We start from the raw sequence: 26,729 nt of genomic DNA on the forward strand, positions 1-26,729 counted from the left end.
GAGTTTTAATCGCGTCCCCTTTGCAATTATGGATGTGCAACACACACACACACACACACACACACACACACACTGTGATAACGTTCGCGCATTTTTTGAAACTACAAACACAAATACTGTGATAACGTTTGCTAAGTAAACATACACAGTTTTTAATACAATATCTTTAAAAAATATATATATACGTGTGGATACACACTATACAAACAAGGTTTAAATTATATACACAGACATTCTACGACGACGACAACAACTTTAGACGCATTTGTTATTGAACTGGCTGACATCGACTGAAATGACTATTTGCTCAAAAAACATTAAATACACTTACTTCTTCTGGAGGTGACGTTGGATCGCGAACAGTAGGCAACGATCCACACTTGAGGATTAACTTTGAAGCAAGACCTGCTTTGAATTGACCCTCGTTCTCAAAACAGTCAGTCAAAAAATGATTCGCGCAAACATAAACGTATTTTGGAATTTTGAGTGGCGCATTTCCTTCGTAAATAAAATCCATCCACTGCGTTTTCAGTGGCTCTGATGTCGGAAGTAAGTGAAAACTACTATATTCATTATTACATCCCACAACAGAACACTTTCTTAGGAGACATTACCGGCTGTCGTTGAAACAATGGAGGATGGTTGACAGATCACCGAGGTCGGGGTCTATGCCAAAACCAGATTGTCAATCAAACCACGTGGGTGGGGCTTAGCGCAATTCTACGTCACAGTGAGAGCAATCTTAGAACAGGGCGTTCTGAGACGGTGCTTATGAATTATTGAGATTGTAAAAAAACCACTGGGTGGATTTTTCTCATTCTAGGGTGGTTTTGCTCACACACTGCCAACACACATTTATGGCCAAACACCATGTACAAGTGAATTTTGCATAATAGGTGCCCTTTAAGAAGGTTTTTTTTTTTTTTTTTTTTTTTTTTTTTTTTTTTTTTTTTTTTATCAGAGGATAATAATTAGCTTCTGAAAATAGCATCTGTCACACCATTGGTTGCAAACTGAAGATGAATGGAAGTGAAGTGCAGCAGTAAAATGTTTATTAACAAATGAAAAGAAACAATATACTATGGCAAACAAACAAACAAACAAAAAAACTTTCAAAAACTGGAAACAGAACAACTAACTGTATCACATTAAAGACAGACCATGAACTGATGAAAACACAAAATTTAAATAAACATTCTTGACCAATCAATGCAATGAATGTGCAAATGAATCAAACTATATGAAAAAACATAGAAACAGATAAAAACCATGGAAAGCTGAAACATGAACAAAACCCAACCAAAACACATATTTTCCCTTACAGCAGCAAAGAATCACAATAATTACACTGTAATGTGATTGAAAATTCATTTACAACTCATTTTTAAATGAGTTGTAAATGAATTTAATTTAATTTATATATGTTTTTATATATATGTTTATATATGTTTTATATATGTTTTTAATTTAATTTATATATTTATTTTTTTCTTTTCATGTTGCATGAAAAATTTAAAGGGGACCTATTTTGTCCCTTTTTACAAGATGTGAAATAAGTCTCTGATTTCCCTCAAAATACCACACAGATAATTTTTATAGCATGTTAAAATTTCCACTTTTTGGGGGCAAAAATGTGCCATTTTTGTGTGTGTCCCTTCAAATGCAAATGAGCTGGTGCTCCCGGACCCCTATCAAGAAGAGGGTGGAGTTTCAAAAGCTCATGCTCTGGCATACCGGCAACAACAAAACAGGACAATCTCATGCAATGAAAATGTCACAAATTGTAAGTAGCGGTGTTCTTTAGCCTTACATGTTCAGTCATCTGTCATCTGACTGTACTGTGCATAATAAATACGTATTTATGAATTACGCTGATGGTGAGCATGGCAGGATAAAAATAACAACATAGCTCTGGTCTCCTGGTGTCTTCACGTGCTATCAGAAAATTATGAGCTTGTTGCATTCAAGGGAGACTTCAAAGGGCGTTCATGTGCAATTTTTACCTAGGAAACTTGTATTTACGATAATCCCGATAGCACATGATTATAATGATAGGCAGCATTAATGAAAACAGGCAGAGACTATTGTAGTTTTAGCACATTTGCCATACAGGGTGCCAACAAGCTCTTACAGAAAGGCAATTTGGAAGGACTCACAATATATGACATGTGATAGTCTGGATCTGAAGTTTGCACACAAAGTGTATTGACCCATCTTTTAGAATCAAACTTTTTGAAAATTCTGCTTTGAAAAGCCCCTTGTTTGTGAAGTAGTCAAAAATGATTAGCGCAAACGTATAATACTAGCAACTTTCTTCAGGACATTTCCTTCGAAAATTAATTCAGCCATGATGTCCTCTGTGAGTCTATGGTAATGCCTCTTTTGGTGCAGGCATTGTACAACTCCAGCTGCTAAAGTGAGGATACAGAAATGACGAACTCTGTGCTTCTCACTCAGGGCTGTGTCTATGCTAATAAGGCAGATTGTCAAAAAAAAACTACATAAGGTCACAATGAGATTGACTATGACTTTGTGATAAGAGTTTAGATTACTTCTTATTAATCTTATGAACTCTTTCCCAACAGTCCTTGATTACCAATCAAGTAGGCATAAAAGTCTTTGCAAGACATATGTTTAAAGTTTTATTGTGTACACAGAAGCCCCTGCTATGTTACCATCCTTCTATTTTATAAGCATTTTGGGATATCGCATAAAAAAAAATGATGGATGGACCCCAAGAAGACCATGATGTGCATAAAATCTAAAAATACACATAATAAAAAAAACGTACGTGCTCAGCTAAGTCAAATAAATGTATTATGCGACACAAAAACCTGCGCATTAAGTACAATGGAAACACTTTTACAGAATAAATTCCTTGATGCGCATCAAAAAATGTGACTTTGCAAACCGATCTTGTTGCACAGCATCTGAAATTCTTTGGTCATTTTGTAATGCCTGAGCAAAGTCTGTCGTGAAAGTGGTTTGGTATCCCTACCAGAAGCATCTCACACGACTGCATTCACAAACACCAGGAATCTGAATGCAAGAAAACATGATGGTATGATGGATAATATATCATTTATCATATAAATTTCATATTATATATGAAAATTATTATATACTTTGGCTTCTACTGCAGCAACTTCCATTTTTTTTTATTGATATTTATCGTCAGTTTGTCAGGAAGTGACAGTTTTGTTCTCTTTGACTCACTGGATGGAAACATTGCTTTATTTGCAAATGTTTTATGAGATATTCCAAATTTGCGGAAAAAAAAAACAAAATAAAAAACTTTTTAACAATTTGTTTGTTATTAGCCTATTCTATTGTTAAGGGCCACACGTTGAATGTAAAAAAAAATGTATTACTTAACATATTAAAGTTCAATAACATTTGTTGTGAATGCATCTGTCAACGTATTTAGCCCCCCCAAACAACCCCCCCTCCCCCTGTCCTCTTTTTCTGAAAACTAAAATATGGTCAACCTGTCAAGGAGAATGACACTTATGTTAATTTTAGCATTTTTGTCACATTGCTCAGTAATAGAAAAATTAATAGATATTTTCAAAGTTCTGCTTCCATATTTCTTCATAGTCAGTTACAGTTGTGTCCTTTAATGAGGAAAAACATTCCTACAGCTACTCCCAAAAGTCCAAGAGTCACACCTACTCCGCAGAACACAGCTGGAACAACACTTGGGAGGGCAACATCAACATCTGAAAAATACATACATAGGATAAAATATTAACAGGTTATTTTTTGTAGCAGAAAAAAAAAGTACTGTATGGTGGCCGAGAGAGCTTAAATGAAGAAAACACATGCAAATAGAAAAAACACCAGCAAATAAAGAAAACATCTTCATTAGTTTGACAACACATGCGCTGCAAAAGTTCACAACACATGCAAATACAAAAATGTGCTATTATTTTGTGTAAAAAATATTATTAATAAATTATTAATAATAAATAATATTTTTTTAATAATTTACTTGATTTTATGTCTCAAATCCCAGTCAGTTATTCACTGCAGAAAGTGAAACTATAAACTCAGTGATGAGAGCTCTACTTTAACATGTTCTGATAACACTATTTAACCTTAATTTATTCTTAATATTACTCTTGTGGCCCATACATAGTACATAGTGGAAAAAAAATTGAGAAAAGGTGTAGGTGTTAAACATGTTGTTGTTTTTAAATGAGGGGTTAGCTAATCTTATTACAGTGCATCGTTTATGTGTGATGCTCTATAAATTATTGCAGTGCAAATTAATATATTAATTTAATTCTAAAAGTAGCCTCATCATCATCATCATCATCATCATCATCATTCAGATCATTGCAGAAGGGGGCTTGAGATCACCGGGCCTGGTATGTGCTATTTGCAGCGTGTCTCTGTATTTGCTTGTGTTGTGAGTATTTGCAGCATGTGTATATTGTTGTGAACTTTAGCAGCGCGTTTCTGTATTTGGATGTGTTGTGAACTTTTACAAGCGCTTTTTTGTATTTGCATTTGTTGTGAGTATTTACAGCGCGTTTCTGTATTTGGTTGTGTTGTGAACTTTTGCAGCACATTTCTGTATTTGCATGTGTTGTGAACTTTTGCAGCGCGTTTTTGTATTTGCATGTGTTGTGAACTTTTGCAGCGCGTTTCTGTATTTGGTTGTGTTGTGAACTTTTGCAGCATGTTTCTGTATTTGCATGTGTTGTGAACTTTTGCAACGCGTTTCTGTATTTGGTTGTGTTGTGAACTTTTGCAGCGCGTTTCTGTATTTGCATATCTTGTGAACTTTTGCAGCGCGTTTCTGTATTTGGTTGTGTTGTGAACTTTTGCAGCGCGTTTCTGTATTTGCATGTGTTGTGAACTTTTGCAGTGCATGTCTGTATTTGCATGTGTTGTGAACTTTCCATCGCGTTTCTGTATTTGCATGTGTTGTGAACCTTTGCAGCGCATGTGTTGTCAAACTGATGAAGATGTTTTTGATGAAGATGCTGGTGTTTTTTCTATTTGCATGTGTTTTCTTCAGTTGCAGCGCGTTGAGCTCTCTCGGCCACCGTAGCACTGTTTAATTTTCATTCTATTTGAAAATCAAACTCACCCCATATTTTGGTCTGAGGTTGCCCTTGGAGGGCTTTGTGGTTCACCGTGCAGCTGTAAATGTCTCCTTCAGCAGGTGTAAACTTGAGAGTGGAAAAGATGTTGAAGCTATTATCTGTCCTTGGACGGTACTGACTTAAACTCATGCCCTCTGTCACATTAACATTATTCTTAGTCCATGAGATGTTGACAGATGGAGGATAGAAGCCGGTCACATGACAGATAAGGGTGTTCTGAACACCCAGCTGCACATCATCCTTTGGATAGATTGAAGTCTGGGGTGCATCTAGATCTAAACACAGATAACATTATTTGTTCATTTTTTTAGTTCAGTCAAGTAAGCAAATATATCTTATTATGCATTATATAAACTTTTGAGGCACAAGTTTGTGAATTTCTGATGCAAATTTAGCATAGGGAACGTGTCCCTCATGTGGATATCCCCAATCGCATTGAGTGAGATAGTAATTTTCCGCAGAAATTTGATGTTCAGTTAGCTCCTGTGCAACACTGAAACATGAAAAGATGTGGCTGATAATACCGAATGGCTTGTGTAGTGAACAGCACATTCTAGGGCCCAGTTTATGGCCGGGCCCCTCTCTGTCGTAACAGCGGACAAAGGTTTGCTACATTTTGATTGTATCTTGGTGGCCTAACACAAACAAACTGTCCAACGCCATCAGATAAAGATGTAAGGACAACATCCAGACCTCTCTTAGAGGGCAAGAAGAAGACCTCTTGTACCAAGCCTGACAAGGACAGGACTTCTCATTGGTCCTCATTGGCCCTTCACCCATCTAGAGACTACTTCCTAAGGTTGGCCACAGACCCGCCATAAAAATTCCTCGGGACCTTAGCAGCAATGGGTGAAACAAAGAGAGATCACAAAGATCCATCCAAATCCATTCAAAACTATGTTTGAAAACCTTAGAACTGATGCAAACTACACATCCATTTCATACTTATTCACAGAAATAAGTATTCTCAGTGACAGCTATTTGTAGTGCAACATCTGATACAAATTCAGCTGTTAATGTACAATTGAATGACAGTTCAATCTTTTTCCATCATGTTTAGTCTCTATTTGTTTAGAATATTGCCAAAGGTATTCTGGTGGTGGTTTGGAAAGTGAGAAATGCATTGGTAAACTTTAAAGACACTGTAAAGACTTCCAACTTTGTGCTTTATGCAAATGAGTTCCACAGGAGAAAGAAGGGTGGGTCACACTCTGTGTGTCCCCTCTGATGCCAGCAGCCAATCACAGCATTCGAATGGAGAAGTGCCAAAATGCAATCTCCTCCTCATCGGAAAGGAATAAAGGTACCCTTTCAACAGACACTCCTTGTTCTGAGTCTCCCATCGGGTGAGACATAACAGATATTGTTCTGAGTCCTGGCTTGCGAAGCTGAGACACAACAGATACACGGTTCTGAGTCTGTCCTGCACGAGGATAGATATTAACAGACACCGTTCTGAGTCTGTCCTGCACAGGGATAGACATTAACAGATACAACACCGTTCTGAGTCTCTGGTTCATCCAGAGAGACAACAAAAGGTCCTACGACCTGAGTCTACAGCTTGTGAGGCAGCAACCTAGACGACCACATTCTAAGCCTCCAGCTTGTGAGGAAAGAGACATCAACAAACACTACGTCCAGATTTTCCGTCCAGTGAGACAGTGATGACATCTGCAACAAGGTTAAGCTCAGGAGAGCAAACCTTCACTCCAAGGTACCTTCGTCTGTGTGTTCCAGATTGTTAAGGACCTTCTGCACCTACACCAAGGCCTCATCTGCGTGTTCCAGATTTTAGGACCCTTTGGTGCTCCAGGAGATCAGCATCCCACAGAGCTTCGTGTTCAAGACTGTTGAAACAGATTCTGGCTCCTCTCCCCACTGCATTGTCACCCAGCACAACCAGTGGAAGACGTCACCGTCATCGGACTCAACCAAGTGGAACGTAAATATCACTTAACCAAACCTCTTTCCAGAGACCTTGGTATTGTTGTATATTATCAGTATATAGTTTCCTAATTCCTATTAGATTCAATATAGCTGATGTTAGTCAATAACAAATAATCTCTTGTTTATTTGTTTGTTGCATAATAAGGTTCTCCACCTTATTATTTTCAGAGGAACAGTTTATCTTTCCATAAGATAATGTAACTCTTCCATAGCCACACCCAACTTAATCACTTGTATTCTATGTATCTTATGCACTTTATTCCTTCATCATTCATGGTATTCATTTAGTAGTTGTGTTAGTTATTCTTGTTTATCTTGTTTATCTACACTTGTGTCTTCCTTGTGCTGATAATACAGAAAAGGCTCTACAAGTTAGCAATTTCACCAGTCTTTCAGATAAATCAGCTGACCACTTTACATTAATTCTAAATGAATGAAAGCCCCTGTTGGGAGTGTTCTCATACTGCCAAGGTAAAAGACCTTGACTGGTGCCCTGAACAAGGGAAAAAGGGGGAAGTGGTCATCTGATGTACTCATAACCACACCTTAAGAGATGTGTGATCCAAAAATCACAACGTCAGCGGTGACGTGAGTACCAATCCCTATTTTACTTTGCGTCCTTGGATGGACAAAGTAAAAATCACTACACTTGGATGTTGTGATTAATGTCATTTTCCTATAGGTAAACATGGGTCAGTTGATTTGAGATCTGTCAGAACCAACACTATTCTTGATTATTGTAGAATATTATTACAGTTTAAAATAAATGTTCTCTTTGAATATACTTTAAAATGTAATTTATTCCTGTGATATTCCTGTTTATTTGTTTGTTGTTGTTTTTTTCTGATACATTTTTTCAGGATTCTTTTATGAATAGAAATACAGTTTGAAAGGTCAAAAATATTTTGTAGTCTTCTAATATTTTTTATAATTTTAATGGGGCCAGGGTGCCAGAGGACTGAAGTGGAGCCAGTGGGAATGAGGACCGAGGTGAAGCTGGAGGGAAGGCCGAGACGAAGGAATGGAGTTATGGAGGGCAGCAGATATCTCATAAATATCTACAGAGGCCAGTTGTGGGAGTGTGGGTGGGGCTTTCCTCCTTGCCAGATCACACACCTGCTCTGACTCTTGTGGGGCTTGGGCCCCAGGCCGATAGTTGGCTACTTGGCTTAGTCCTCTTTACTTCTGGCGCTGACTCGTGCATCTTGGTAAGCTTGAGCTCTCCATCTGTGGTGGGCTCTGGCATTCACTCCGTGCAAGGCATGGGATAATAATAATAATAATAATAATAATAATAAAACGCACAGACAGCTGTCCAGGAAGTTAATGCAGCATGCTTAATGTAAAAATCCACTGGTGTGGCTCTCGAGGGACTGCTCCATGTTTAGTTTATCCCTATACTGGAACTAAATGCCAGTGTCAATGCTAAGCAATGGAATGATTTGGACAAAATAAAGACTATTAACAACATAGATCCATATGACTTGGTAGCCCAAGTATAGATTACAGACTTACAGACTATCTTGTTTTTGTACACATTTTGCATGAGTTTAAATGTTATAAACTGAAATGAATCTGTTTTGAATTCACTTAAAGTGAGTAATGGCACTATTGTTTTCTATAGAGCTATTTTTAATATAGTTGACCCAGTTTACCCAGTTTTGAACTGAACTGAAGCGACAAGCGAATTGACTGTATAATGACACTATTGTCTTCTACTGTATTCAGTACTATTGTATTGAATTTGAATTTGTCAAATATCTGATTTAACATGAACACATTCTGCTTTCTGTTACTTCTTAGAAACAACTTAATCCATCATTGCTGTTTCTAACATGATGTTTTCAAATTAGTGATAGTGACAGAGGTTTGGACACTTTTTTTGAAATAGCATCTAAAGTTTAAACATTTAAAAGTTCATAGCACATTCTCATGACTTACCTATTTCTAGTGGTAGGCTCTTGAACGTATCAATAAATCGTGGCAAGTCACGTTTGCATCCTACTATTGCATCAGCACCAATTGCATAAATTCCGGGAAATGTTATATTTCCCACAAAATCAGGTAATGTAGGTACTCCTCTCTTCTGTTTAAAGTCGACATGCCCCACCTCTTCTTCATCATAGCCAATGTAATACTCTTCTTCTATATCAGAGCATGCAGCGTATTCGAAAGCTTCATGTTCAGCTGAAAAAGATTGAGCATCATAAAACATAAATACAATAAGCTTAATTTTTGAGGTTAACAATTTAGTTATTTATTGCTGATGTCAATCGATAGAGATTTTCCATATCCATATTGCAATGTAAATATTGTGCAGTTTTCAAGGCTGAAATACTACAATAACAGGATGTTATTTAAAAGTTAGCCCTCTGGTATTGTTCATTTGGGGGTCACACTGACCAAACACCTGAAATATAACATAGATCCATATGACTTGGATGTAGGCTAGGTGCTAGGTTTAGGGGGAAGACGGGGGAAGATTCTTTTAAACTATAACCTATTTAGATATAAGTTTAAAACATGTACAGGATGTGAGCAGTCATGCCCTAAGGGTTAGAGAGTCAGACTGGTAACCTGAAGGTTGCGGGTTCAATTTTCAATACCGGCAGGAAATGACTGAGGTGCCCTAACCCCCAATCGATCCCTGGGCGCCACAGCAAAATGGCTGCCCACTGCTCCGTGTGTGTCCATGGTTTGCGGCTTGTGTGTTCACTACTTCTAATGTGTGTGCCCTTGGATGGCTTAAATGCAGAGGACAAATTGTAAGTATGGGTTACCATACTTGTCTTTAACTTTCACTATTTTTGACTATGATTGTCAGCCAATGTTGTTATTATAGGAAATAAAAAAGAAACGTTTGCTAAACATCTTTTCAGCATTTTGTGTTGTTATTTTGGTCAAGAATAGGACATCAGTTTGATTAGCATATTTTACCTGTTTTTGACATCACTGTTCGATGTCAGTTTGATGTCTTTTCAACATCAATTGCTCACTGGGTTCGTTGTTAGTTCTAAAGTGATTTTTTAGAATTAGCAACGGAGGCTTGGGCTCAACTGTTAAACAGTCAACATGAGACTTGACAGAGCAAGAGAATCTGTGGGAGTGATTGTGTCAGGCATGTGTCACTTTGCTTATAGCTGATTAGTCCAATTTCAGTTTGAGGTCTCTTACATACCCTGAACATACCCTGCCCTGGAGCAGGTTAACCGCAGAACATAAGTTAGTATGGTGATGAACACTGCTCAAAGCCAAGCCAATTTCACACCTAAAACCCAGGGTTGGCACAAACTAAAATGAAACATACCTAGTTTCATAGCTGTCCACCTAAACCGGCTTCATGGTATAGGCCCAGAGTTTGGTCTTGTGCTCCCTGTCTCCCTCTGCTGGACAGGTAATGATTTGACATTGTCTCGTTTAGTTCCTTGATTGCCCTCATGCATAAATAGCCCTGTGTTTTCTTTTGTGTTTGTGGTTGTCGTTGACACATAGCCTGGCTTCTGTTGTTCCTTGTTTCTAGTGGTTTTCATTGTAAAGACAATTTCCTCTGTACATCTATGCACGCATATGGAAAAACTTGTTACATTATTGTGTGACCGATAACTAAAGTAACTAATTACACATTTTTATTTTGTATTTAAAGTAATCATGAACTGAAAATTCTTATTTTGTTATGGAATATTGCAGTATTTATTAGGAATGATTTAGCTGTGCACATCTTTTTTTTTTTTATTTTTATTTATTTCTCCCTCATAATCTAATCAAAATATCTTCCTCTCACACTTGCTTCTCTTCTCTTCTCTTCTCTTCTCTTCTCTTCTCTTCTCTTCTCTTCTCTTCTCTTCTCTGATGATGTGTTCACTGACATGAGGGGCGGGACAACCTATCACTCACATGAGATTGCATCAATAACAAACGACAACTGTTCATTTAAATTCCGATGGACTAAATCAAGTCTCTCCAAAATTTTCTTGTTTGAGAAGCTGTTTCACTTGACCACAATAGGGAAGAAAAGACTATCACAATTTCAGTTTAATGCAGACTTTAAAACAGACCATCAGTTATGCTATTAAAAGTGTTGTGTTCTTATGTCACGTGGCAGATAGTGTGCATGCTCTTTCTTTCTCTCCCTCTGTCTCACACACAAATGTGCATACCCAGAGTGAGTCCGCATGTGCCTCTGTGTCATGTACAGTGCAGATAATAGTTGTAAAATAAAAGTTTAGGTGTTAGGTTTGAATATGTTCTTTTTAAATATTCTTAAAAACTCAGTAAATGACTGAACATTTTTGTTTAACACAACCTCTGCTCGCACATGAGGCAGTCAATCCAAATAATAAAAAAGTCATCAAGTTATAAGATCAAGGTTTTTATAGAGTGGTGTAATTAAATTTATAATTACAGTTGACCCATTTTATATATATATATATATATATATATATATATATATATATATATATATATATATATATAAGGAATGGGTCAACAGTGTAATTATAAATTTAATTACAGAAATTAATAGATATAATTACATGCAAGTATTTTTTTAAATATAAGTACAATGTAAAAACATGTGTGTAAACAATAAGTGCATTGTATTAAATGATTAATTACATAAATTATATTACAGTACATTACATACACTATATTGCCAAAAGTATTGGGACACCCCTCCGATTTATTGAATTCAGGTGTTCCAATCCCTTCCATGGCCACAGGTGTATAAAATCAAGTACCTAGGCATGCAGACTGCTTCTACAAACTTTTGTGAAAGAATGGTTCGCTCTCAGGAGCTCAGTGAACTCAAGCGTGGTACTGTGATAGGTTGCCACCTGTGCAATAAGTCCATTCGTGAAAAGTGGAAGCAATTGGGAACAACAGAAACTCAGCCACGAAGTGGTAGGCCATATAAAATCACAGAGTGGGGTCAGCACATGCTGAGGCACACAGTGCGCAGAAGTCGCCAACTTTCTGCAGAGTCAATAGCTACAGACCTCCAAACTTTGTGTAGCCTTCAGATTAGCTCAAGAACAGTGCGTAGAGAGCTATATGGAATGGTTTCCATGGCCGAGCAACTGCATTCAAGCCTTACATCTTACGTCAGATGCACTGGTGTAAAGCACACTGCCACTGGACTCTAGAGCAGTAGAGATGTGTTCTCTGGAGTGATGAATCACGCTTCTCTGTCTGGCAAATCTGGGTTTGGTGGTTGCCAGGTGAACGGTACTTGCCTGACTGCATTGTGCCAAGTGTAAAGTTTGGTGGAGGGAGAACTATGGTGTGGGATTGTTTTTCAGGGGTTGGGCTTGGCCTCTTAGTTCCAGTGAAAGGAACTCTTAATGCTTCAATATACCAAGACATTTTGTACAATTTTATTCTCCCAACTTTGTGGGAACAGTTTTGTGATGACTGGCCTGTACAGAGTCCTGACCTCAACCCGAGAGAACACCTTTCGGATGAATTAGAGCGGAGACTGTGAGTCAGGCCTTCTCGTCCAACATCACTGCCTGACCTCACAAATGCGCTTCTAGAAAATGGTCAAAGATTCCCATAAACACACTCCTAAACCTTGTGGAAAGCTTTCCCACAAGAGTTGAAGCTGTTATAGATGCAAAGGGTGGGCAAACTCCATATTAAACCCTACAGATTAAGAATGGGATGTCCTTAAAGTTCATGTGTACGTAAAGGCAGGCGTCCCAAAACTTTTGGCAATACAGTGTATATGTACTTTTATGTACATTAGAATATTATGTTACATCTAATGTTGTTAAATTAATGTTTATTGCATTTTTAAAATTTCATGTGTGTTACCATGATGGTGTTTAGTGTTTGTGTGAATGACACTGTGTGCACCTTCTATATATTTCTATATATTAGTGTTGTCCTTCTCAGCATGTGGAAAAGTTGCTTGTGATGAACTTTAATTCATAATGTGACTCTCATCACCACTGTGTTTGGTGGTTTTCAGTGTATTAAAAATGTACAAAACAGATATTAGTACTTCAATAGGTTGGTAAATTAACATTATATCACTTAATGAAATATGTTTTATATATATATATATATATATATATATATATATATATATATATATATATATACTGTACATTTAAGTTAAATCTGTAAAACCTAAAATGTTGCTACCATATTTTTTACGGTAAATTTCTGGCAACCACAGCTGCTATATATATTTTTTTATTTTTTTATACCATAAATTTAACAGATTTATTTATTTATTTTACAGTGTGTATAATAAAGTAATGAGCCATACTTATTACAATATTATATGGTTTTGAACTGTAAAATAGACAGTAGACTAAATTCTGTCCTGTAAAACCAAAAATGTTGCTACAGTATTTTTTATGGTACAGTTCTGGCAATCACATCGGCAGATTTTTTTTTTTTTTTTTTTACCATAACTTTTACAGGATTTTTTTTTTTTTTTTTACAGTTTGTTTATTTACTGTTAAAATTTCTTATTAGCACCTCTAAAGGTGATATAAACACATTACTACATTGCTTATGAATTAATTTGGATTGATGTGAAGTTTGTTTTGCTGATTAAGTCAAATGTTCTCATTACATAGTTCTCAGACATTTTGTACTGAGTTTTAAAATTTACTTGTCGGTAATACCAAAGCAATAAAAAAATATAAAACAAATCTTCTGATTACTTTACACAATATTTAAACAATTGCTGTGTATCAGAAGCATTTATTGAAACTTTCGACCCCAATAAAAGCACAAAAAAAGGTTTTAAATGAACGATAGGTGTTACAAATGATTTTACAAGTTTGCTATTTTTTATGAAATTAATCAACAGTAACAGCAATTTAAAAACTTCAACTTACATTGTGCACTAGTTGAAAGAACAATGGTTAGGGTGAAAATGATTATATACAGCTCCATCTTGATAGATGAGTGTTGAACAGTCATCTGAGAAATTTTTAACTGAGGTAAAACAAGCAGGTATTTTTTCCTCTGTTAGTGCTTTTGCATCATCCACTCAGAGTTTGACTAACACAGTGACATCACTGTATCTAGGAGGAACAGAAGTTTCCTCTTTCATAATCTTATCTAACAAAACTGCAATAACAAAATGTTGTTTAACTGCTGTTTAACTACTAAAAACTTTGGATTAGAAAATCAAAATATTGTCATTTTTTGTCTTGATGATTAACTAACTTAACATTAGTACTCTTTAACATTAACATTAACAAAAGTACTAACTTAACATTGCTCTGACACTGACAATCGTTTAAAAATCATTAAAAAAAAATCATAAAAAAAAAAAAAAAACTTTCAGTAACAATTTACTCCGATATGCACAATAGTATGAAGGCTGTACTATACAAGGTATGTGAGTGTTCACTATTGACAATATTTTTTGTATGCATGGCATACCCGGAGGATCTTCTGTGTCAAAAAAAGAAATACAATAGAGAACATTACTGATCCTACAATGCAATGGGCCTCATTAATGAAACACAAGCCAAACAAATTTTTAGTGTACAGTAAACCTTCAAGACCAAAGAGGTGGTGGTGGACCACACTCACAACCAATATCAATGAGGGGGTCAGTGTTAAGATGAGTACCTATATATAAATACCTGAGACTGCTGCATGATGATAGACTTGACTGGTCTGAAAGCATTGACTCCCTCTATAGGAAAAGGGAGAGCAGACTATATTTTCTGGGAAGGTTGGGGTCTTTTAACATCTGTCAGAAACTGCTGTTGAAAAATATCTGATATATGTGAAGAATATTGCTGGTTGCATTTTTATATTCAGTAATTGTTTATAAAACATACTATCTGCAAAATCAGATACTAAAAACACATTCTGCCAGGGATGTTCCATATTGTAGCCACCAAGGCGTCTCATCTGGAAAATCGTTGCAGCTCCAAAGTGCTCTCGAGCGCCCCTGGCTGGTTGTTTTCAGAAGAGCTCCTGGTATTTTGTTAGGCATATGGCCAATTACTCTCTTTTGCATTTATGCAGTATAGTGGGAACAACATGTTTCCTGGAAATGGTGTACAACAGGGTTTGAGATGTGTTTTCTCTTGTTTGGTGGGTTTGTCAAAAATGTCAGCCCAATCAGCAGAAACATATATATAAACCACGCAGTATTAAAGAGACAGCTCGCACAATGGGTCCAAGTAAAGTCGTTTACAAATGTGCCCGCTGCAGCTCGGTATACGCGACAATTGAAGATATTAGAAGACATGTTTGTCATAAGAGTTTTATATTTTTAGCTTAATTGCAAGTTTATTTATATACCAAATTTCATACACAATGACTTTTGTATACACACTGATGCACATGCTGCTGTGGGAATTTGTAAGTAAATGTAATTAACATCAAAATAAATTCACAAGAGCAAGTATATTGTTAGCACATTTATTTACATTAAAGGCAATAACTGAAATAATAAGAGCACAAGTAAATCTGAAACTTCTTTAAGTCTGTCTAAATATAATTTAGTAATTGCAATGTCTTCTGGTCCATATCCTTTTCTTAAGAAGTGCTAGATTAATGTAACATAAAAATACTAAACATATTTATATATTTTGCTATTGTATTGTGGAGTGACACTTTCATAAACTTTTCTCTGCTCCTCTGATTATAGGCCTATAATGTTAAATATTACAATATCATAGCACAACAACAGTGATCAGCAATAATGATAAGCCTAATACTCACTTTAAAAATAATAAGGTCATATATATCATAACATAGTCTCGGAGGTAAGAGGTGGATTATCCTTCACCTGAAATGTTTGTCTTTTCATCCTGAAATGTGAGGCAAATGTTGAATCAACAATAATTAGGAACCACGGTATCCACAAATCCCTTCACTCGATTGGAATGTTCTCTTTTATTCTGGATGGATGGCAAGGGCAGTGACTGTAACATTGAGCATATTTTGCAGTATAAAACACGTATTTATACCAATTTCATCAGGCTCAGCAAATTCTTCAAAAATAACACAAAGAATGGCCTTCTCAGCTGCCATAGTTGCAACTCTTGCATCATCAGAACAGGGTGTTCAACACTTTAAAAAATGTTTTGCAATGTTTTGTCGGGGCTGATCGCAACCCTGTTCAAGCAATTATCATAATGTCCACATGATCATGTGCTCTCAAACTTTTGAGAGTTTTAGTACTAAATGCTTTCAGAAGACACTTACTACTTTGTATCAAAATTCTGGAAAATCATTCATCCATCAAACAGACAATAATAGCATATACTTCACATAATTGAGGTAGACTTTCATAAGAGTTTAGCTGTAATAAATGTTTAACACACAGAAAGAACTCCTACAGGTTGTATAAAAACACACATGCTATATAAGATATATCTAAGGAAACTACTGTTGATTAATTCATATAATTGAGGTAGAAGTTCATAAGAATCTGGCTACAATAACTTTTTACACACAGAAATAACTCGGGTTAGGCCTATATAAAACATACATGATACAAAGTATATATCTAAGTAATTTATGAGTGAATTTATTGAAGTTTAAGAGAAAGTCTCTGGAATGTTCCACTGGAAAGGAGGGGGAAAAAAGAAACTGGTCAATGGTTGATTTCGTGCCATGGGACTGTCTCCCCAAATCGCAAATCGCAACCTACCTCACATAAATAAATTTTATTGCACAGCATTTTCCCCCAACAAACATACTAAGCTTGGAATAGAATAAAATATGCAAAAAACTCTATTAAATACTCTGCAGTTTGACAGAATCATGTAAGTGAATTTAGGGTGTGTACTTTCCTGATACATATATACAGGGATGGGCAGTATTTATGATGTATTTCAAATACGTATTTCAAATACAAAATAGTATTTTGTAATTTGTATTTGATAGGGTTGAGGAAAATGGCTTTGTATTTTGTATCAAAATACTTTAGTGTTTTGTATTTTTGTATTTTTAAAATACTGTAAAATACTTAGTAAGAAGTCTACATGATGACATCATAAAATTGCAACCTCTGATTGGTGCCTACTCAGTAGTTTGCAGAGACTTGTTGCGATCAGAACAGAAAATTGATCCATATGGAAGAAGGTGGTCAAGGTAAGAAACGTGCAGGCTGTCAGCTTTCCATCAATTTTTAGCATGAATTGCTATAATTTTTAACAGTTCATGTTAAGTTTTGGTGTTCATTTTAGTAGCCTAGGCTAAATAGTTTACTAATTTACATAATGTTCTTGAAAACAATTATACCAAGCAGCAGCCTATATTTATGATTAACAATCAAATGATTAATTGGTTAAAAACCAATGCCAACAGCATTGTGGGTGACCCTACACATCCGTCACATACACTTTTCATTCTCTTGCCATCACGGAAGCGGTTCCGAAGCATTCGGGCCGTTACATCCAGGCTGTGTAACAAGTTTCTTTCCTCAAGCCATCAGGCTTCTTAACAAAAACTGAACTGAACTGAGCTGAATATGCACACACACACACAAACACACGCATAATTGTGGGATTGACCTGGACTTAACACACATTCGTACTCACTTCGTATACTCACGATTCAGTATCATTCATACTATATCATTTCATTACTATATGACTGTTTACATGCTGTTTTTGCACATCTTCCTGGACTGCTGCTATTTTTTCATTTTTGCACAATATTTTTACTTACATTTTTGTTACTGTTCACTTTATCTTGTTAAAACATGTTTACTGGCGGAGCTACTTTGCTATATTTGCTATTTTTTTCTGTTTTGTGTTTTTGTCTTGCACTGCTCTATGTTGTCTTGCACTGATGTGTGTTGTCTGGTAATCAGGTTGCACACATGCATCATATGCACTTTTTTGTTGTTTTATGTAGCATCAGGGTTCTGGAGGAACGTTGTTTCATTTCACTGTGTAATGCGTCAGCTATATATGGTTGAAATGACAATAAAAGCTTCTTGACTTGAATGACTTGTTTGTCATTGAGTCAGTGTTGCTGATGCAAAGTAGGCCCTTCATTACCAAACACCAAGTAACTAAATTAGGATACAATTATGAGTCATTCGCAAACATTACACTGTTGGTTACTTTAAAACTAACCTTCATCAGGGAGATCACAGGGATATGTGAATATTTGTTCTGTTAAAGCCACAATATGTAAATTTTCGCCTCTAAAGATCGCTAATTCAAAACAAAGGCGAAGCTCAATGACACCTTGATTTCACGGAATCATGGGATGTATTGTCTTCTTCACGTCTTCAGCCGGTGGAAAAGAATCGGGACAGGACTCAGGCAGAAATCATGTTTATGGAGAGATTATTAACGTTACTTTAGTATGAAGTAGAGCAGGACCAAATGCTGTGGAAGCTGAACGAGCCCACTGGAGCGATTACTAATGAGAGACAAGCGCCAGTGCGACACACAGCACGACAGCAGCGGATCTTTTATTATGCCACAGTCGCCGCTTCCGCTTCTTTCGGTCATGTGAACGTAGGGTAAAGCAGCACTGTTTATCATATTAGATACATTTGGTGTTGAAATTTGGTATAGCGCTACTCTGCGCGTTCGCTCAGCAGCTATATGAGACACTTGTTGCACACTGAAGTAAGCTAGATCGATATTAGTCATGGTAAAACATGGTACTCGCAATAAATCAAGAAAACAAGATTCAAACAAAAAGACTTAGGGCCAGATTTACTAACAGCTTGTGCCAGCGCAAACCCACTTTTGGCGTTAAAAAACTACTTAAATTTACTAGTTGTGTTTGCGGCTGACCTTATTGCATATGCACTTTTAGGAGTTTCCCTTTCAGATGCAAAACTTATGGGAGGAGAATATTTAAATGAATCACACAATGCGATTTACTAATGTTTGCGCTCGTCAATTTACTGGTATTTACACCATTATTTAACGCCCTAAAAAAGCTTGTCTGAACCCATTTTGACATGGCTGCAATTGTTGCTGTTAGGAGGAGACACCGCAGAGAACAGAGAGCATGTGGTAGAAGGATTATTAATTTCTTTGAAATGCCAGAGTAAGACATTATCCGAATATATTCGTTTGCCAAGCTATGTTGGCCTATAGGCCAACATGGCTTGGCAAACTATATTATACAGTATATGTGTTTGTCAGATTACATGTTAAGTTGTGCCTGTGTCGACCCGCACCTGATGAGAACATCAGCATCAGGATTCAGCTCTGTTTATATGCGACCCAACTCTAATTTGCACTGCTCTTGGTAGATTGCGTTAGTCATTATGTAAATGATCTGACCATGTCTGTGTTCTTTAATTTGCATGTCAGCAGAACACGTGCAAAACTTGCCACACACTTGCCTACACATCTGTGGAATTGCGCTCTCACGCTAATTTGCCCCGTTTAGTAAATCTGGCCCTTAATGTTTTAAGCGATATAACATGATGAGTTTTCTGTTGATGAATGTATCCAAACAGTTACTTCCCTGTCTAATAAAACTCATAAAGTACTAAAGTGTCTTTGATTTTTCCATAGATTTTCGACAAAATAAAACGGGAAATCGAGGGTAATGATGTCATTGATAGGCGACACACAGACACGGTGTGTGTCCTGGTTAAAATTGCTTATTTCTCTGGATTTAGAATTTCTTGGAAACATTTGGGATAATGTAAGTACACAAGGCAACAAAAAATATAACATTGTTTTAGTGGTTTTTGGAAATTTAATCTAAAAAATCCTACATATTTGTGCCTTTAACTGGTTGCATATGTCAGATTTATTGCATGACTTTATTGCAGAGAAAAGCTGTTGCTATCAAACATTGTTTACTTAATCAAGTCAGTGTAATGATGAAGGGATCGATCAAATAGGCCAACTGATGGAGGGTTTGCGAAGAAATTTCATGCTCATTTTCAAAATACAAAAATACAGTATTTTATTTTGATACATGGTGTGGCTGCTGTATTTTGTAGTTTATTTTGATACATTTAAAATTAAGGTATTTGGTATTTTATTTTAAAATACATTTTGATGTATTTTTGCCCAACCTTGCATATATAGTAATTATGTTGTACATACAAGTAAATAGTGGTGACACAAGGTACTTACCTGACATGTATGTACATGGAAACTAATAAGAAACACTGCTGTATGTTCCAATGGTACATACATGGTAATTACTTTGTACCTATAGACAAGTGTTGGGTAATAACAGTCACTTTTATAGTGTCTGTATATGGTAACTAACAGACACATTACTGTATTTACTAATGGTATGTACATGGTAACTATGTAGTACTTATAGAACTTATAAGTGTGGTTAATAACAGGCACTTATTTATGTTAACTTGTAAGACACATTAATGTACTTACTAGTGGTATATACATGGTATATATGTACATGTTGTACTCAGGGACAAGTGTGGACAAAAATAACGGACACTTACTTAACTACTGTGAAACAAATGTGCTTACCAAAATGATATACTACAGTAACTCTACAGCACTTTATAGTGTTAATACTTATTAAGTAGTCATTTTAAGCAAGGCTTTTGACACATGACAACCAATCGGTTAAGTGAATCATTGTCCAGTAAAGATTGGTCAAGTTGAACCGCAGTAGTATAACATGTAGTACTCAAGAAGTATCTTGTACCACATTATCTAACTGGTATATTCACTAGTACGTTCATAGTATGTGTACAATAAAATGAACCCTTGTACATAAACATTACATAGGAATTACCAACTCTTTAACCTTTGTAATAATAAAGCATATTAACTAGTAAGAACTGTAAAATAAGATGCACTGCAATGTGGAGAGCAATTTAGCATTAACAGTTCATAAAACACTACATAAAGTACATACATAGTGCAGCAAAACAATTAGTTTATTTCTTAAGAATTTTGTTTTTAAATGACATCAGTGAGGAAACACTATTTGGTAAGCCTCTGTTTTTTTACTGTTGTTAACATGTACACACTGTAAGTGTCCGTTATTTGTGCCCACACTTGTCCGTGAGTACAACATAGTTACCATGTATATCACTAGTAAGTACAGTAATGTCTTACTAGTTGCCATAAACAGTGCATAATAACAGTGCCTGTTATTACCCAAACTTGTCTGTAAGTACTACATAGTTACTATGTGCATACCATTAGTAAATACAGTAATGTGTCTGTTAGTTACCATATACAGACACTATAAGTAAGTGCCTGTTATTACCCAAACTTGTCTGTAAGTACTACATAGTTACTATGTGCATACCATTAGTAAATACAGTAATGTGTCTGTTAGTTACCATATACAGACACTATAAGAAAGTGCCTGTTATTACCCAACACTTGTCTATATGTACTAAGTAATTACCATGTGTCATGGAGTCATGTACCAGGAAAGTACACGAACTGTAAAATAAAGTGCTACCGAATTTAGCAATACACATTTTTACAATTTCCTTTTTGGTTTGCAGTGCACGATAAACACATAATGGCTGTCCTTTGCTAAGAATAAATAGTTGAAACACAATAATGATATCACAGTCACTTACAGAAAGTTGTATTAGACATTGCTGATGTGACACCAGAATCCTTCCTGTCAAAACAAAAGGGGAATTGATTGTCATAATAAGAATACACTACTAAAATATTTGTCTTTATCTATTCTGACCTGCTGATTTCTGATTTCTTCTTGTAATATTAATGAGTCCAGAAGCTGCTATGATGATTCCCAGCACCAGACCAGACACCCCGATGGTGATTTTAATCCTGTCAGATTCAGAGATAGAGGGGTCTGTGGAGTATCATTTTGTTACCATAACATTTAAAAGTGGGTAATGTCAGTTCAGCATGTCTGCATATTATATTGACTTCAAATTTTTAAATCTAATGTAAGACTGGCAGAAGCTTTTAACAGAATTAGACACTTTTACCCCAGTCAGTGATCATGGGCTTGTTGAAGCTGCCATGCTCCACCATACAGGAGATCTTCTCTTCAGATTTGGGAGTATATTAAAGATAGGAGTGAATCTGGTAGTACCAGTCCCCATCATCCAGCTCCTCAGTGGACATTGTTCTTTTGTCTCTCAGCCAGGACACTTTGATTTGTTCAGGGTAGAAGTCATATGCACTGCACACCAATGCAGCAGGAGAGCTGCTGCTGACCAGATTTACTGACCTAAGTTTAATCTTGGGTTGCACTGAACAAAGAGTAGAAATTTACCTCACTTCTGCTCACAATGCATGACAATATCCCAGAAGACCTCAAGATAAAAATAAAACAGCTAAACCTTTTTTGTAATTATTTTAAAAATGCAGTTTCTGTTAAAATTAGAAACTAAAAAGAGTTTTTTTTTTCCAACTTACCAATTTATCCATTATTTTTGCTGAATTTCTAAACACATTTATAAAATCTAACATGGTATGTTGTTCAAGTAGCGTGCATAATCCATTCCAATCTCAGTAAACCCCAGAAACTTTCCCAGAGTGCTGTTGAATTCAATTTGCACAATTTTATTAAAGGAAATTGAATAAATGAGTTCCACATCACTGAGATCACAGGAAATATAGTTCCCTTTCAGTCGGTCACGTTCGACGTACGTCAGTAGTGACCGACGAATTGGGATATCGCTTAGAGAGCCCTATCATCTTCGTGTAAACTAAAACAAGCCAATGGAATTGGCGTGCGATATTTGCATAATGCGCACCGCCCCCGACAGGTGTATATAAATAGGAAGCGGATGCAATCGCACTCTGTCTTTCGCTTCGGAGCCATTCACTGGTGTCCTGTTTGAAGACTCCTTTCTTCGTTTGTTTTCTGAATTAAAACATTGCCTCAAGAAGAGGGTTACAGCGAGCTTCAGTGCTGGTGAAGAGGGCACGTTCAGCGAGGTCGCGAGTGTCCGAGGAGCTGAGCTATAAGCTCTAAAACTGCTGTTTTCACAGCAACACAAAGAGTGTGTGTGTGAGCGATTTGGGCCGGTTCCTCGGTGTGTCAGGGAGTGGTGTACCTGACACATCGCGTCGCTCCCTGGGTGCTTCAGCACGAGTGAGTTGACTTCCCCTTCTAAAAGAGCTTTACAGACGAACCCTGACAGTATGTCATTTCGTCTGTGCGTTACTGGGTGCGGTCGTTCCCTGGTCCCTGCTGATGGGCACAATCGCTGCATCTCGTGTTTGGGCGTTCAGCACGCTGAGGCAGCTTTTGTGGATGGTTCATGTTCCCATTGCGGGAACATGACCATCACGGTGCTGAGGTCGAGGCTCTCCTTCCTGAAGTCTCAGGAAGCGGGAGTCCCCTCTCCTATGCCGCGTACGACCGTTTTTTCCGGCCCTGGGAACCGGAAGGACGGTACGGCGCTGTATAGGGAGGGCGGCCTGAGGATAACGGTCAGGGCTCCCCCGCCGAGCGGAAACGCTCCTCGGGCCCCTGCCCCCTCGCCAGCACCGCAACCCATCTTTCGCCCGTTGGTTTCCGCTGGGCCCTCTTCGGACTGTCCAGCCGTTACCTTCGGTGCGCCGGCGGAGGATCAGATGTCGGTCGCTGCGTCGGAAGGCGAGTTTGAGAATTCGGGGAGGAAGATCCGGACGCGCTGCCGCCCTCCGGGACGGTAGCGGTGGCCGAGTCGGATCCCGAACTCTCGGCTGTGCTCTCTCGGGCAGCCTTGTGCGTCGGGCTCGAGTGGAACCCTCCACCCTGTCCCGGCCCATCTCGGCTGGATGATTGGTACTTGGGGGGGGTCGCGCTGGGCAGCCCCAGCGTCCCGCCCCAATGCCTTTCTTCCCGGAGGTGCATGATGAGGTGACCAGGTCTTGGCAGACACCGTATAGTGCCCGTACCAGGCCTGGCCCCCCGTCCGCCTTCACCTCCCTGGACGGCGGGGTAGCCAGGGGGTACGCGAGGATCCCGCCAGTCGAGCGGTCTGTTGCGATGCAGTTGTGTCCAACAGCCACCGGCTGGCGTGGTGAGCCGCGTCTCCCGTCCCGGGCCTGTAAGTTCTCAGCCGGTCTGACTGAGAAAGCTTACAGTTCCTGTGGGCAGGCTGCCTCCGCCCTGCACGCGATGGCCCTCTTGCAGGTTCACCAAGCAAAGGCGCTGTCGGAGATGCCCCAGGAAGGTCCTGACCAACAGCTGCTGGGGGAGCTGCGCGCTGCCACTGACCTTGCCCTCCGGGCAACGAAGGTGACAGCACGCGCTGTTGGTCACGCGATGTCTACCTTGGTAGTCCAGCAGCGCCACCTCTGGCTGACCCTCGCGGACATGCGGGATGCCGACAAGCAGCGGTTCCTAAATTCCCCCGTGTCCCCGGTCGGCCTATTCGGCGACGCGGTGGAGAGCTTCGCCCAACAGTTCTCCGCTGCACAGAAGCAGGCTGAGGCTATCAGTCACGTCATGCCACGGCGGTCCGCTGCTGCCTCCACCCAGCCGCCCGTGGCTCAGCCTCAGCCCGCTCGTCGCCGAGGGCGCCCGCCTGCATCGTCCTCCGCCCCTGCTAAGACGGCAAAGCAGCAGCCTACACCAGCCAGACAGCAGGGTGCCGGTCGCGGGCGTGGTGCCCAGCCCGTCTCCGCTAAGCCCGGTGGTAAACGCAAGAGCAAGACACGGCACTGAGACGGGCAACCTGGAGGGGAAGGATCTTGCTCTTCGGGAGAGTTTTCCACCATCTCTCCCACCCCCGGAGGAGGGCCGGGGGGAATTTGTGTTTGTCTGTCCACCGCCGCTGGCTCTCCGGAGTCCAGCGGTACCCACTTTTTCACAAAAAGAGCAGTTTCCTCAAACTCCAGGTCACAACAAGGGGTGTCTGCCAGTGTGCCAGGCTCCGCCTCGCCGCTGACAGCTCCCTCCCCATTCGCCAGCAGGTGGCAGTGTGTTGGTGCAGACCGTGCCCCGTGCGCTGTCTCCCATGCACACTGCTGCCTCGCAGAGTCCGACCCCACTCCGGGCCGCCCCCAAGCCGTCCGGGTCGGGTCCCTCTCTGCCTTGCTGCCCCACCCCCGGTGCGTCTGTGGTGCCTTTGGTCCCGCTGGCTCAGTGTCTGGAAGCGTGGATCACGCTCCCCAGCCTGTCCAGTTGGCTCATTCGTACTATCAGACTCGGCTATGCGATTCAGTTCGCCCGGCGTCCCCCGGTCTTCAGGGCTGTCCACTTCACTCAGGTGTTCGTTGGACAATGCACCTGTTCTCCGGGCGGAGATTGCTGTCCTCCTGGCGAAGGATACAATCGAGCCGGTCCCTCCAGCCGATATGAAGTCGGGGTTCTACAGCCCCTGCTTCATTGTACCGAGAAAGGGCGGTGGGCTACGGCCAATCCTGGACCGTCCCCAGGATTGGTTTGCAGCAATGGACCTGAAGGACGCGTGCTTTCATGCCTCGATTCTGCCTCGACACAGACCCTTCCTAGGTCGGTCTGCGTTCGAGGGTCGGGCATGTCAGTACAAAGTCCTACCCGACATGGTTGTAGCTCCCAGCCGGTTGGGTCTTCAGGTCAACTGGGACAAGAGCAAACTCGCCCCCGGGCAGAGGATCTCTTGTCTCGGTCTCGAGCTAGACTCGGTCGCACGGACTGCGCGTCTCACCGAGGCGCGCGTCCAGTTGGTGTTGAACTGCCTGAGCTCGCTCAAGCGCAGGACAGCGGCTCCACTGAAAGATTTTCAGAGGCTCCTGGGGCATATGGCATCTGCAGCCGCGGTAACGCTGCTCGGATTGCTTCATATGAGACCGCTTCAACACTGGCTCCGCGGCCGGGTCCCGAGATGGGCGTGGCAGTGCGGCACGCTCTGTGTCCCCGTGACACCGAGCTGCCGTCGCACCCTTGTCCGGTGGTCGGACCCTTCGTTCCTGCGGGCCGGAGTACCCCTCGAACGAGTGTCCAGGCACGCTGTGGTCTCCACAGATGCCTCTGCCACGGGATAGGGGGCCACGTACAACGGGCAGGCAGTGACAGGTCTTTGGACGGGGCCTCAGCTGCATTGGCATATCAATTGCCTCGAGTTGCTAGCGGTTCGTCTTGCGCTGGCCCGCTTCAAGAAGCTGTTGTCAGGCAAGCACGTTCTAGTCCGCTCACACAGCACTGCGGCCGTTGCGTACATCGACCGTCAAGGTGGTCTACGCTTCCGTCGCATGTCGCAACTCGCCCGCCATCTCTTGTTGTGGAGTCAGAAGGTTCTGAGGTCCCTTCGGGCCACTCGTGTCTCAGGTGTGCTCAACCGTGCAGCCGACGAGCTGTCACGGCAGCATCTACTTGCGGGCGAGTGGCGGCTCCACCCCCAGGCGGTCCAGCTGATTTGGCAGCGTTTCGGCGAGGCCCAGGTAGTCCTGTTTGCCTCCCCGGAAACTGCCCTCTGCCAGTGGTTTTATTCCCTGTCCGGCGGCACGCTCGGCACGGATGCCCTGGCACACAGCTGGCCCCCGGGTCTGCGCAAACATGCGTCTCCCCCAGTGAGCCTTCTCGCACAACTCATGTGCAAGGTCAGGGAGGACGGGGAGCAGGTTCTGTTAGTGGCTCCGTACTGGCCCACTCGGACCTGGTTCTCAGACCTCATTCTCCTCGCGACAGCATCTCCCTGGCCGATTCCTCTGAGGAAGGACCCCCTGACTCAGAGACGGGGCACCCTGTGGCACCCGCGTCCCGATCTGTGGAACCTCCACGTGTGGTCCCTGGACGGGATGCGGAGGTTCTGAGTGATCTCCCGCAAGCGGTTGTAGACACCATCACTTCCGCTAG

The 26,729-nt window shown here is 40.1% G+C and overlaps 1 protein-coding gene and 1 pseudogene across 3 annotated transcripts; both read right to left on the reverse strand.

The window, feature by feature from the left end:
• Nucleotides 1-1,493: 1,493 nt before the first annotated feature.
• On the reverse strand, nt 1,494-14,056 carry LOC125280181 (HLA class II histocompatibility antigen, DP alpha 1 chain-like). Of its 3 annotated transcripts, XM_048210527.1 has the most exons (5): nt 10,843-11,458; nt 10,369-10,616; nt 9,003-9,248; nt 5,099-5,389; nt 1,494-3,719 (listed from the first exon to the last, which is right to left on the reverse strand). In XM_048210527.1, the coding sequence occupies exons 2-5, from the start codon at nt 10,376-10,378 to the stop codon at nt 3,598-3,600; spliced, it is 669 nt and encodes a 222-aa protein (XP_048066484.1). In that variant the 5' UTR covers nt 10,379-10,616; nt 10,843-11,458; the 3' UTR covers nt 1,494-3,597. The 3 variants fall into 3 exon arrangements, with proteins under 3 accessions (XP_048066484.1, XP_048066482.1, XP_048066483.1); XM_048210525.1 differs by lacking the exons at nt 10,369-10,616; nt 10,843-11,458 and adding an exon at nt 13,913-14,056; XM_048210526.1 differs by lacking the exon at nt 10,843-11,458 and having other exon boundaries at nt 10,369-10,781.
• Nucleotides 14,057-21,550: 7,494 nt separating this feature from the next.
• Nucleotides 21,551-25,458, reverse strand: LOC125279293 (annotated as a pseudogene).
• Between the last annotated feature and the right edge of the window lie 1,271 nt (nt 25,459-26,729).

Source organism: Megalobrama amblycephala, linkage group LG12, assembly GCF_018812025.1.
Source record: "Megalobrama amblycephala isolate DHTTF-2021 linkage group LG12, ASM1881202v1, whole genome shotgun sequence".
Lineage (NCBI taxonomy): Eukaryota > Metazoa > Chordata > Actinopteri > Cypriniformes > Xenocyprididae > Megalobrama > Megalobrama amblycephala.

Excerpts from the sequence above, each read along its gene's own strand:
- LOC125280181 (XM_048210525.1), bottom strand. The coding sequence starts at position 13,997 with ATGACTGTTCAACACTCATCTATCAAGATGGAGCTGTATATAATCATT. Across the intron at positions 5,390-9,002 it reads GAGCCTACCACTAGAAATAG|ATCTAGATGCACCCCAGACT; the intron begins GTAAGTCATGAG and ends ATCTGTGTTTAG. Across the intron at positions 3,720-5,098 it reads ACCTCAGACCAAAATATGGG|ATGTTGATGTTGCCCTCCCA; the intron begins GTGAGTTTGATT and ends TGTATTTTTCAG.